Source organism: Alligator sinensis, unplaced genomic scaffold, assembly GCF_000455745.1.
Source record: "Alligator sinensis unplaced genomic scaffold, ASM45574v1 scaffold1388_1, whole genome shotgun sequence".
NCBI classification, from domain to species: domain Eukaryota; kingdom Metazoa; phylum Chordata; order Crocodylia; family Alligatoridae; genus Alligator; species Alligator sinensis.
The window spans coordinates 648,817-662,076 of NW_005842616.1; the positions used below are offsets into that span (position 1 = coordinate 648,817).

Sequence of the window (13,260 nt, forward strand, 5' to 3'; positions counted from 1 at the left end):
AAGAGTGCTGGGGTCAAATTAGCGTCACCGCATGTCTCCATGCCTAAAAAATGGTGGCAGGGCACTTTGAAATAAAACACATTCAATGAGCTTTAGTTCCAAGTGCCCTGCCACCATTTTTTTTAGCATGGGGATGTGCGGCAACGCTAATACACGTGATGTACGGGTGCTTTTAATTAGCATGGCTCATTAATTCAAGCAGCCGGTGTAGCGCTCCACCGCGTGTGTAAAAATGCCCTTAGTGTTCTACCAAGTGTCCAGCCATATTGAGTCACTTCTATGGTAGGGGCCTTGCGAGTCTTACATGGCTTGGATTGAAACATGGATGAGCATTTCACTGCCTGCATACCGCAGGCTTGTATCACTCCGCCGACTAACAGAGATATTCCTGATTTCTTTCTAGTGGCTATAAAGGAATGCTAATCCAACTTTAAAGTGAATGAGGGCTTGTCTACACCAGGACAGTATAGATTTCATAGATTTTTCATAAACATTAGGGCTGGAAGGGACCTTGGAAGATCTTCGAGTCCAGCCCCCCACGCCAAGGGCAGGAAGTCAGCAGGGGTCATAGGGTCCCAGCAAGATAGACATCCAAATAAATGGAGTGTATGGAGGTATGATGGAGTGTACCTCACTGGGCAGTAGCCTGGAAAGGGTTAATGAAGTGCCTAATTAACTCCCTCTGCTGTGATCAAGAGCCAATTAAAAACAGCTGCTAGGAAACACTGTAACTCATGTGGAATGGGAACAGCAGGTGGGGAGGCTGTGGGCTGCCTGGAGAGGTTTTAGAGATGCAGGATGTAAGAAACTGTGCAAAGAGGAGTTGGAAGAGAGAGATTTCCAGGCAGGAGAGGTAGGAAGTAGTGCAAAGAAGTAGTGAGGAGTGATCTGGTGCTTCCTGAAAGGTCCCTGGGCTGGAAGCCAGAGGCGAAGGTGAACCTGGCTTTCTCCCGTCTCCTGGAGAAGAGGAATTCATGGCCCCAAAGGTAAAGAGGCTAACAAGTAGGGAGTCCCAAATTCTGGAGAGGCCTGAGGGCTGGGCTTACAGTCCTCTGGACTTTGGGGTTGGGGTTTGGACTTTGCTACCCTGACAGCAATGGTTGGGGGTCTCTTGAACTCGAGGCAGAGGCCAGCTGAGGGGCAGACTGAGCACAGTGGCTCCCCACCCATGCCTCTGATTAGCTGAGAGGTCCGGGTGGCCCTCTTCCTCCCTGCTGATTGGCTGCAAGGGCTGTCTGTCATGTGGCTTCACCCCTCACCACTGATTGGTGAAGAGGGGCAGGGCTGTATGACGGACAACCCTTGTAGCCAAACAGTGGCAAAGGTGGGGTGGCAACCATCCTGCCATGCTGGCAGCCCACCTCCCCCTCTCCCTTGGCAGGCTGCATGGCTAGGTGGTAGCAGCCGTGAGGACTGCCAGCTCCTTGGAGGGAGCCAGCGTCTTATTTTTGGTAAGTTTTTTCTTTTTCAGGGAGCCCGCCAAAAGTGCAGAGCCTGCCCAAAATCGCAGTTTCTGCAAAAATGGCGCAGTTGTGATTTTGGTAGGTCCCTAGCAATGACCCCTCAGTGAAGAAGTTGGAAGCAACTGCAGGGAGCAAAAGAATTGCTCCATCAGGCCTGCTGTGCTGGGGTGTCACAGGCACTGATGGACCCCTTGGGGAGATGGCCAGAAAAGCAAATCCAAATTAAAATGGATTAAGCATTGTCTACATGGGAACGCTCAGGACGGTTAATCTGAATTAACTGGATCAGCGATTCAGAATTAAAGGGGCCTTGATTTGATTTAGTTGACTTTCCTTATAAAATGATAGGAACTAAACAGAATTAAGGCCCCTCTAATTCTGAATAAGTGTGTCCACCTGACAGTTTAATACATTTTAACTAATCCACTTTAAAATTAATTTGGAGTATTGTGTCTGAGTGCCCCTGTGTAAACAAATCAAAAGACAAGAATGAGAGTAAAAGAAGGCCCTACAACCCCAGTTCCCATATTTGAAGCACAAAATCCAACATTAAGCATGCTAAATAATTTCCTCAGCTGCAATATGGCCTTGAGCTTGACGTTATTTCTTTATTTGCTTTAGCCACTAAGCTGTTCTAGGGGCTATATCCATTTTCCATGGCAAATGTTGCAAAGTCTCAGGTTTGTTCTGCTGTGGACGAGGAAACTTTTTGAAGTCACCACCGTGTTGGGACATATTTCCTAACCAATTCCATATTCTAGTCCAAGTCCAGTACCTTAATCACAAAACTGTTCCTCCAAGGGCAGTGAGAAAGTATGAAAATGCACGGTATGTTCTACTTGATTGAGGATTTGCAGAAGATTGTGACCGCGGTTTGGTTTAGGCCGGAGAAATGCATTCATATCTTCAGAGGACATCACTCTGTTAAGTGAGGTTGAAATCACAGATGACTCTCTTATTTAAAAGTGAATGCATCATGATTGATAACAAATAAGGAAGGAAACAGCTCTACAAAACACCCTCTGGGCATGCCCACCAAACTCTTACGGGAGGCCGACACATTGCTAGGTGCCTGTAGGTGAAGAAGTATCTTCCAGAGCTTGATGCCTGGCACCAGCTCTGCCCCAAGTAATGTCAGAGGTGTTGCTATGCTATCAAATCCCATTCAAGCCTCCTTTTGTATTCTCAGGGTGAAATTTCAGAAAGTTTAAGAAAGGAAAATGAGCTCCTTAATGTGTGCGTTGGCTTACCAGGCCTAGCATCTCACGCGATAGAACCATATGGCTATGCGAATTTCTGGATTTGGGAAATATGCTATATTTGTTTCATTAGTATCACCCAAATAGTGATACTCATGGCAACCCAATGGCATGTAACAATGACAGGGAGGCAGAAGCATAGGGACAGTGCTGTGCTCACAGCTCTAGTGTCAATCGATGGATCGTCTTCCTGCTTGTTGAGAAGGAATTGCTTCAGAATAATGTGCGTCTTGCATCTAGTTGGTTTACAAAAAGTGGATTTGGAGGAGGTAAAGTAGGGATTAGATGAAAGCATAAAATACTCTTTTTGGTTCATTTTAATGCATTGATTTATTAAATGCATGGATTTGGGGTTTTTTTTTCCTCTTAAGAGATGACAGAAATCAGAACAACTCTCCTTTGTAAAGCCATTGAGGGAATTAAAGAAATTGCTCTTAGAGTGAGATGCATCTGAAATGAGGCTGTGTTTTTTATGGACTTATGTCAGGAGCAGAGATCATCAGGGATATTTTGGACCACTTTATTGGCTGGAAAAGCAATTTTCATCAGCTGAATAAGTAAGCCGAGGAAAGACTCTTAAGTGAGACTGGTTCTTCAGTTCTGTGTACAGTACTGACTTAAGAGCCAGTACTCCACTACCTTGGAGACCGAGAATCGCCCTTAGGCATATCTTTTTCTGCAAACAAGATCTCTGACCTGGGGTTCATTTTCATGATTACCCTCCAAAAACAGTCTGAAGAAATGCACTTAAAATTCTGATGCAGGGGAATATATTAAGATAGCATTCAGAGAAGTTGCAACTTTAACATACAAACCAAAAAAAAAAAAACACTCGAGGAGTTCTGAGTGGGAGGATGAATGAGTTCTGAGAAGGATGAATGAACATAAAATAAAACAAAGGCCAGAGCATACTGGAAGAGCCTGAGTTCAGCTAAAAAAGTGAGTGTACTCAAAACCCGACAGTGCATGCAAAGTTAAGACAGAATTGGATACCAGGGATGAAAAGTAATAGTGTAAGGGAAACCTACAGCTAGCAATGCACACCAGCAAAGCTTGACACAGACAGCGCAATGATACCATCCCAAATTGTGACTGGCCAAGTTCAACCATGTTGCAATTCCATTGATTCAATGATCTTGAACCAGGCATGAAGTGGGCTTGATAAATCAAATTCTGAGGTCAAATAAATCATGTCTTTGTGCATAAATCAATCAAAGTATACTCATGAAGTAGCAATTTAATCTGCCTCTTCCAGGGAGCAGAATTAACTATAGATCAAGAAATGAGGCACTGCTCTGTACCTAGGGTGTGATTCTTCAAGATGCTAAGCACTGCGCTGTCATCCAGTGAAACGCTTAATCATGCAAGTACTCCCAACGAAGCGCCTGACTACAGGCCCAGGGGGCTGCTCTGTGCATAAAGATCAGGGGTGTAAGTAAGTACCTGGCATCTTAAGGCCAGTGCCAAAGCCCCTTGATACCAGCGGGAGCTTTCTGCTGACTTGAGTAGCTTTTGAAACACACATCTATGAAGACTGCAACGTAAAAGCTTCATTTGAACTCTGCAAATAATACTCCCATTATCGAAACACTGAACGTCCCTGACACTGCCTGCTCTCACACACCGGCCAGCAAGTTGCTGTGGGAGCGAGGGAGGGACTGTTCCCCCCAGGTAAAAAGTATTTGCTAGGATTCTCCTTCATCCTTCTTTTAAGAGCCTACTGACCTCAGCCAAACCGACCGTCGGTACTTAAAAATATTGTTCCTGCTATTCCTTTAATAGTCGTTTCCTCCCACTAGTAGACTTTTTTTTTCCCCTGAGTCTGCCTAGAGAACATAAGAACGAATAAAGAAAGTAATCATAATAGCAGAGAACAATATTGTCTGCCTATGTCTTTAGTGATGCGGTATCCTCAGAGCAAGTACTAGGGACCAAGGGTAGCTCATCTAATCTTCACAGTGAGCTAAGAGAAAACAGCCGAGATTTCTGTTTGTTTGTTTCCTATGACTGAAAGCACATTTCATTTCATCTTGTGTGTTTTCTGTTCCAGTGGTGCTTAACTTTTTATTATTTAGGGACCATTTTTCACGAGAAGAAGCAGAGGATAAGAAGGGAGGAATTCTAGCAAACAGTGAAAAAGATTGAGAGTTTCTGCTGGAAAAGTATCATCCCCTGCCTTCTTGATGATACAGCCATCCCTGGTTATTCCCTTTTCCTTAGCCTCTCTCTACTTAGGTGTCATAGGCTTATTAGTACTGAGGCCGTTCTTGAGCAAATGCATCTATCTTATCGGTAGTCCTCTATTTAATTAACTATAATATCTATTAAAGTAGCTATCTTTCTTAATTGGGCTGGGATTTCAAGGAACCGATGAATTAATTGTCCATTTCCCGTTTAACATCAGTGGCACTGGGGAAAGGTAGATTTTCGGAAGTCTTTAAGGGATGTAGGAGTATGTGTTGCTTTGAAAATCGATGGGATTTGTGCTCCCCAAGTCCCTTAGGCGTGTTAAAAAAATTCCCCTTGATGCCACACTCCCTTATTATGGAGTTTTGTGTTTTAGTTGGAATCAAAATTTCTAACTGAAAATAGAAAAGCAAATATATTATTATGTATTTGAGTAGCATTGACAGTTCTTCCTTCGTTTTCTCTCATGCACCCTTTTTAGGCTCAAGGCACCCCTGGATAGACTCAGGGCACCCCTTGGAACATGCTAGCTCTTAGTTTTCACCCTTTTTTTAACTACAGAAAAACAATAGAGCAGTTTTCTTGTGCAAAAATACTCCAGAAGACCACAACTATGGATTTCTATGTGAAATCTCTGGGTCTCTCTTGTGAGTCACATTTGTAAACCTAACAGTGTTAACATTGTGTGGCAACCTGCAACACCCTTGAGAGGATCCCAAGGCACAGGTTGAGAATCATTGCTCTACTGGTGTTCAGAGGATATCAGAGGACTTGGATACATTAGCACCGGATATTGATTGTTTCTGCCAAAAAGTTATCCTCATCGGTTAATTCACAAATAAAGTAATTGTACAGGTAGCCCAAAAGTGGCCTCCAGCTCAGTCCTGTGGTTTGGCTTTGGTTGAACCTTTTTGAGATGCTGCACTCTTATAAACAACATTTCCCATTCATCTTTCATTTCAAGCTCTGCTCACGGTTCACAGTTTTAATTAAGGTGCCATGTAAATCACTTAGGTGATCCTTTCATTGTCCTCATGGGTAAACTGAACAGGAAACCTTTCTTCCAAATGCACGTGATTTTTAATTTGCAGCATCAGGTGCTCGCTGCTTGGTACGGAAATACCTATTTTATCATTAGAAAAGCCCACCTGTAGGGTTGGTGAATGAGCCCATTTTCACTGCAAGTGGAAGGCAGGAAATGGGTTGTCCCGCAGACAAAAAACACGACTTGCAGAATTTACAAACATAATAATGTTGACTGTAATCCAGAAATCAAAGGAGCGCTTTCTTTTCTTTAATACAAATCAAGATTGTAAGAATTTTGGTTTAAAAACAATGCTTGTACAAGTAGTCCCAGTGTGTACAGATATAGCAGAATGTTTCAGCCAGCATTTAAACTTGGAGCAAAAACCGTGAAATGTTGAATGCCCTCAAATGCCTGCAAGTCGATAGAAGTTGGGGATGCTCCACCAGCTGGTCAGAAGTGATGTGACAGCACAAGCTGGCATGTCACAATTTCCCCCTCTGGATGGGCTGCCCTTTGCATGTGAAGCCATGCACATGGCACAATGTTTTCATCATGCAAAAATAGCCATGGCATGATTGAAATAACATCTGCGAAGGGGCCGTAAGTGAGCTCTGAGCATGTGCTTAGTCGGCTTAGGTGAAGGAATGCCAACTTCGCATACGTCCATTGAGCTTGCACGTAAATCAGTCACTCTGGTCACCCTAAATTGTGCTTTTGTCCTTTTTAGATCTGGTTCTAAAACAGAGGCTCATTTGTTATACAGAAATTTAGTCCTGTTTAGCTTATTAGACCCTATATAGACTAGAGCCTTTGCAGGGCCAGGACCTGAAACATTGTGGTCAGTCTCTATATAATATGATATAAACCAGAAATGGAGCACCTTCACTGTATCATGTTTGCAAACATAGCTGTTGAACCAGCCTGTTTCTGTTAAATCAATGAGCTGGTAAACCTGTTAGGAAGCTGACCCATTTTAAACTGGGAGCAGCCAAAGCAGCAATGTTGGGTAATAAATGTTTACATGCCATTAGGTCTACCGGCGTTCAGTAGCTTACGTGACAACATTTTTCTTATCCGGTCATTTGTCTCAATTTTTCCATTATATTTTCTCGTTTTCTTTTCTAGCTTTACTCACAGACAAACCTCCAAAGCCTTTGTTCCCCATGGAGAACCAGCCAACTGTTATAGATGTCCAGCTGGGTAAGTCCCCTTCTGGGAATAATAGATCCTAAACTTCTACTCTGTTAACAGATGGGGAAAATTGAACGTAGCCAGAAAGGTTTATTGCCACTGTTATTACATGCAAATCAATTTGCTGCTTCTCATTTATAATGGTAGAATTTACTGCAACAGCAGTTTAAGGAAATGAGTTGGTGTAGCATCGAGGAATGGCTATACTAATTGGTTGCGCTGGATATTAAACATACAGTGTTGCAGCTTGCTTTGCTGTTTGATTGATAGATTAATAAATGTGTGCGCTGGTGCTGTTTGTCAATGTTCACCGCACACAGGGTGAAAATATTTTCATAAACTGCAGAATGCTGATTTCTTTAAAAGGTAATGGGAAACCATATTTTTTTTAAGTTTCTGCACACTTGCTGAAAAGGTCCATTGAATTGTTTGCATGCTTTTCTCTCAGTCCTGTATCTTCTCCTGCTTGTCTGAATGTCTCTGAATCTGAATCAGCAAAAGATGCATGCATTTCTAGTGAGGCACTTCAAGAGACTTCTGTAAAATAACCTCTTTGAGAGGAATCGGCTATGGGACATAGCTGCTATGGCTAATAATGGGATTTTGATGTTTCAAGCACATATTTTTTCAGTTTGGAAAAATAAACCTGATGTCAAATGCAACTGTGACCACTGCTGAGAACTTTAGTACGGTTGGGTTTAAGTTAGAAAGGAAGCATGTGTTTGTAGTCACAAAAACTGCTATTTATTGTGCTGAATCTGTGCTGTTCCTTCCTCTTCTGGAGCCTTTTTCTACTGTGATTCTAGTTTAAAACTGGTATAAATCAGGATTTGGTGATGTTCCATGGTTATAAAGGAAAGGAGGACCGGGGGCTGAGACATTAAAACTGTGTTGAGTTGACAGCAGTGTGATAGGATTGTAATTCTCTGTATGTAAACCTATTACTAAAGGTATCAGTTCAGTGATGTACATAGGCACGTCCTTAACTTCAAGCATGTGCTTAACACTGGCTGTTCAGGAAGCATTGAAGTTAATGCCTAAATTTAGATGCATTGCAGTGGTGGTGTTACCAAGATGGTCCAGGAAATTTGCAGGAAGCAAGATTTGTGAAGGGAGGTTGAATCCTCCATTAGACCAACTTCAGAGTTGGGAGCAATGTTAGACAAACTTTAGACGCATATTGAAGACTGGCACTTGAATCCTTGAAGTAGATTGTCTGTTAAGCTCTGGATAAGATTGTGAATCATTTGTGACTTCAGTTCATCTTAACATTTAGCTTCATTTAGTGTACTTAAATTCTTTCAATGGCTTATTATAGCTGCTGTTTATGAAAGCTTATGCAGCTCTGATTTAGTCTATCAGATGCAAACCACCCTGCCTTTTTCCATAGAGAAGACAAAAGTAGACTCTGCCTAAAGCATATGTTGCCAGATACTCGTACGTAAATACCCCCACTCCTATTCTCAATAGGATTTGTTTGCATTCATTTGAAGGTGGAGTTCAGTGATAAAAACACAAAGGTTTAAAGGGCATAAACCAAATCTCACTGGAGTTTATGGCAAGAGACCCTCCAAAGATACAGGCATTGTATCATGCCTGTGTGTTGCATTTGGTGCCATTAGTTATGTTTTCAGGCCTGGTTTTTCTCCTAAGTGAGTATTGAAGGTTAGCAAAACCATCTGCAGGTGCATCTGGGAAACGCTAACACAAAAATGCACATCCTTCTCCCCCCCATTCATACTGCTGTCCCTCCCATCTCCCATTCCTCTACCCCATCTTGGGTATCTAGCTTTGCGCAGTCTTTCTGTGTTGAGATTTCCCCTTCATTCTACCATTTTCTTTCCTACTGATAAAAAGTGTTGATACAGGGGAAAATGTCTGTTCCTTGGAGACATGCTGCAGTAATAAGATTTTGGAATATCTCTAGAGGGAAATGAAATCGTGCATCTTCGTGTCCTGTACAGGTAATCCATTAGTTCTCCCTTAGGATCTAGGCATTTACATACAGTACTTTTTGCTGATACGGTGTTAAGTTTGGTTATTGCTACTACACTACATTCGTATTTTACTGAAAGATTAATATTTATGAAATAACAGCCCCGTCAACATATTTCCGTAACTCATGGAGGAGCTAACTGGTACCTCCCTTGTAAAAGGCAGGCAGCTGGAGTTAGAAAATACTCAAGGAGCCTGTTGTGTTTTGAATTGGAAACGTTCATTGACTTTTCAGAGCCCATCAAACCTCTGATGACCATGGCTTTTGTGGGGAGATGAGCCCCTGACAGAGGGAGAGCTTTAGATGGAGATGGGGAGTTGTGAGTGAGGGTGGCCCTTGTTATCATTTAGATTATTCCTCTCTTTAAAAATGTTTTTTACCACCTCCCAGCCGTTTTAGGTGGGCACCTTTCTAATATATTTTATTAGAAATCAAAATAAACATTAGTGCCAAAAACCGTGGGAATCTAACTTGTCCCCCCAACAAGTGTGTTTCATTTGAAGGAGCAGTACAAATATGAAAGAGCCAGGCAATACAATAGGAACAACATTCAGTCCACCAACTTATTCCTTTTATTAGAGAGATCAACTCAGCTTTCCATTGATAAAATAATCTTCGGGGCAATAGCGGGCCCAGGATAAGAGCAGATATTTATTCCCCGTCTCTCATTATGAACACAATGCAAGGCAACGTTTCATTAGAATTTGGTAATAGCAGTTAACGGTGTCACCATACACAGTTTCTTACATGACCTAATTGCAGACTCAGCTTTCAATGAGATAAGCTTCAAATGGGAATAGCTATGCCTGATTCTTATTGACAGCGCATAAATGAGTTCCTTTAGTCTTCAGCCCTGCCCCATAGCACATCCCATTCTTCTGAAGAAGTATGAATGTATTTTCTCTTTGCATTCCTTTGGACTTTGACAAAGATCACAACAGCTCTGTCAAGTTTAGGCAGAAGCAGAAGCTACAAATCACTACTCACTCATTTTCTGTTTGCTTGTGCTTGAGATAGAGAAGGAGACAGGAGGGTGACAAGAGGGCCAGTGAGCATCATAAAGGACTAGAGGGACGCAGACACATTTAGTTCCAGACGTAGCTAGAAAAGAGCTATGGATTTATGTAATTGCTTGCCTGCTCCCTTGTCTTCATTTGTATTTTAAGGCTTATAAGTATTGTGCGTCGCAACCTGATTGCATAATGTGCAGGAGACCTTACATTATTATACGTTTGTCTTGACCATTAACATTTATATTTGTAAAAACGTAGTTCTCCAAACATTAGTTCCCCCTAAGAGGATACTGCAAGGTTTTCCAATAGATTAAATCTGAATTGGAAAAGTAGCGGACTAGTAAAAAATACACATATAATAAGCAAATCTATAGCCAGCTTGAAGTCAGAGCACTAGCTCTTGAGTCTATTGAATCTCATTGTATGACCCTATATTTCTTGGAGAAGGCATGGCCTTAGCAGAAGACAGAGTTAGGTGGTCCCCATCTGTCAGTAACTGAATGGTCAAGTGACATGTCTCCTGTGAGCCTCAGTTTCCCCACCTGTGAAGAATGGCAATACGTCATGGGCATGAACTAACAGGGACTTTTGCAGTTTCTGCACCAGATATGTTCTAATATGGCAAAATGTGGTAGCTTCTTTGTTAGACTTTACGTAGCCTCCGTGTGCATGGATTGCCCGCTGTTTATCGAAACAACATTCAGGCACGTCCCCCAAAGGCTTCAGCTTGATGTAATACATTTTAAAAGTCTGATTCCATGTCGGGTATCACCATTTGTGTAGCATTTTGTTGACTATTTGCTGCTTCATTGCTTTGCTGATCTTTATTAAAAAGTGGGTAGGTATGTGGTTTTGCCTATGTTACTTGTTTCTAGCTCAATATATTGATAACGGCAAAGCAAAAAAAAAGCCTTCTCTGCATCTGTTCTAGGCTGACTGGGATGTAGGCGCTATTCCCCGAACAGGCTCTTTTGCAGTACTCAGTGACGGTCTGACTGTGTGGTGCAGCCTCATTAGAAAGAGCCCTCTTGGGATCGGGAGAAGAGTTCATTAAAAAAGGGTATTCACGATAATAGGGTTAGTCCATTTGCTGCATCATCATAATGAAAATATCAGCTCCTGCTGTCAGGCTGGTTAAAAGCAGGAGGTTGTTATAATGAGGCTGTGCTGTATTTAAACCCATTGAGAACTCCCCCCATGCAGGAAGCTCTTAGTTGGTATAACATTGTCATAGTAAGGGCATAACAGGGGGCATGTTCGGGGAAGAGCTCTGCCCTAAATACTCCTTTGGATTACGATGCCTTATGGGCTATGTCTAGCTAGCTTATGTTTGAGTAGCTCCTGGGCTTATACCACGGCTGCGGCTGGTATTTTGAAATGGCACGTCCCATAGAGGATCCAAAGAGCTAGAAGAGCCACGTGCCAAGTGAACTAAAGTTGCTCCACATTATTAATTCCTTAGCCCTTATTGCAATGGATGTTTGGCCAAGTCTCTTCTTTTATGAAAACTTAGAGAGAGGTAGGATTCGAGTGAATGCCTGGCAATGGGTAAACGAACTGAAGCCATCACTTGCATGTCATCTGGATTGAAATCTATATTTTTGCTTTGTGTTCAGAAAAGATGCTTAAAAGTTAACGCTTATTTCTTAAAGGTAATTGATTTTCTAAACAGTGCATGGAGGGGTTTATCTCACCAGGTTTTCTGTTTGTTTCCTGTAGTTGAGAAGAAAGCAACCTACACTTTATGGGAAATTTTCTCAGCCAGGCTGTTCAGAAAGATTTTTGTCTCAATGAGATGTAGCAAGGATACACCCTGGGACTGATTATAAAGCAGATCAATCAAGGATACTTTAAGTGGAAGGGAGTATGCAAAGTTACAGTAACTGCTGACAGGTGTGGGAATTGAGGAGCGAGAGTAAAATAATAATGAAAGCTTCCTTTTGATTTGAAGTTCTGGTTGGGAGGAGTCCCCTGGGAAAGCAAATTTTGTGCACTTGTTGGCATTTTCAAGGAAAAAGATTACATAAGTTCACTGCCCAGGATTCTAGTTTTTGTTTTAGACCTTAACTTTTCTTTTAAATCTCTGTCAGCTCCTTCAGGGGGATTAGTGTTACAGAAAAACCTGTCTATGAAAGATGATCAGCAATGGGCTTTTCATTTTTTTCCTAATGCTTACATTATTATTAGTTGACTGAGAAAGTCCTTGTTCTCTCCATTTTTAAGGATGTGGATTCTTGATAAGAGTCCTCACGGTAATAGTGATTCTGCACCAGGAAGAAAATAGCAATCTTTAATCCAATCAGGAAAGAAATGCTTTGAAATGAGTTTTCAAAAGGGATTTATGAAAGTGTGTTTGTAGTGTATGTAGCCCACAAACACATTAAAAGAATATTAATAGGGTTGCAACGTCAAAGACTCGCAAAGAAGGCAATGACAGAATTTTCCAGCATGAAAAATTTCTGCCCAAAGAATTAAAATTCAGCTAAATTAGACTAATGAGAAGCGTTTGGGTAATCAAAATAACCAGCAATGATTCCAGCCTCCGCTGAAGTGTAAGCGTTGCATTATCTTATGATGGCCGAGACAGCAAGTGTTAATAAGGAAGGTTTCCCAGGTCAGACTTAAAAAAATCTCTTTCACATTGGATTAAGCTGTAAATATGAATTCTGCCTCATAATACTCAATAATACTGTCAGGTGGCAGAGTAAATGATATTGCCTACCATCAGATCATTGCCAAATCAAGTGTATTATGTATTCCACAGGACAGGTTAAAATTCTTCTATACAGGCTTCTCATCTTTTTTATATACACACACACACACACACACACAGAATCTGAATATATGGTTAAGTGCATGGAGGATGATAGACTTTTTCTACAAATCATAGCCTAGACACAAAACAGCCACATCCACATCCGCTGCCTCCAGCGTTATACTACCTGCCGTAGTGATTATCTACCCTCTACCCAGAGCTCTAGGACAGCAGCTCTATGGCAGCTGCTGCACCAGCGGTGGTATCTTGCTGTCCCTTGTTCCTGTGCAGAAAGCCACTGGGCAGCAGTCCTTGTTCAGAGAATTCAGCTCCCATGCTTTCCAAGCCATACATGCCTGTGCAAGGGAA

At 41.9% G+C, this 13,260-nt stretch overlaps 1 protein-coding gene across 1 annotated transcript in view; it reads left to right on the top strand.

Moving 5' to 3' along the window:
• Positions 1–13,260, top strand: part of IL1RAPL2 (interleukin 1 receptor accessory protein like 2) — a 562,906-nt gene that overhangs the window by 409,349 nt on the left and 140,297 nt on the right. The window contains exon 6 of the mRNA XM_025215004.1: positions 7,062–7,136. Coding sequence (XP_025070789.1) covers positions 7,062–7,136 — 75 coding nt within the window. The remainder of the gene's footprint in view (positions 1–7,061; positions 7,137–13,260) is intronic.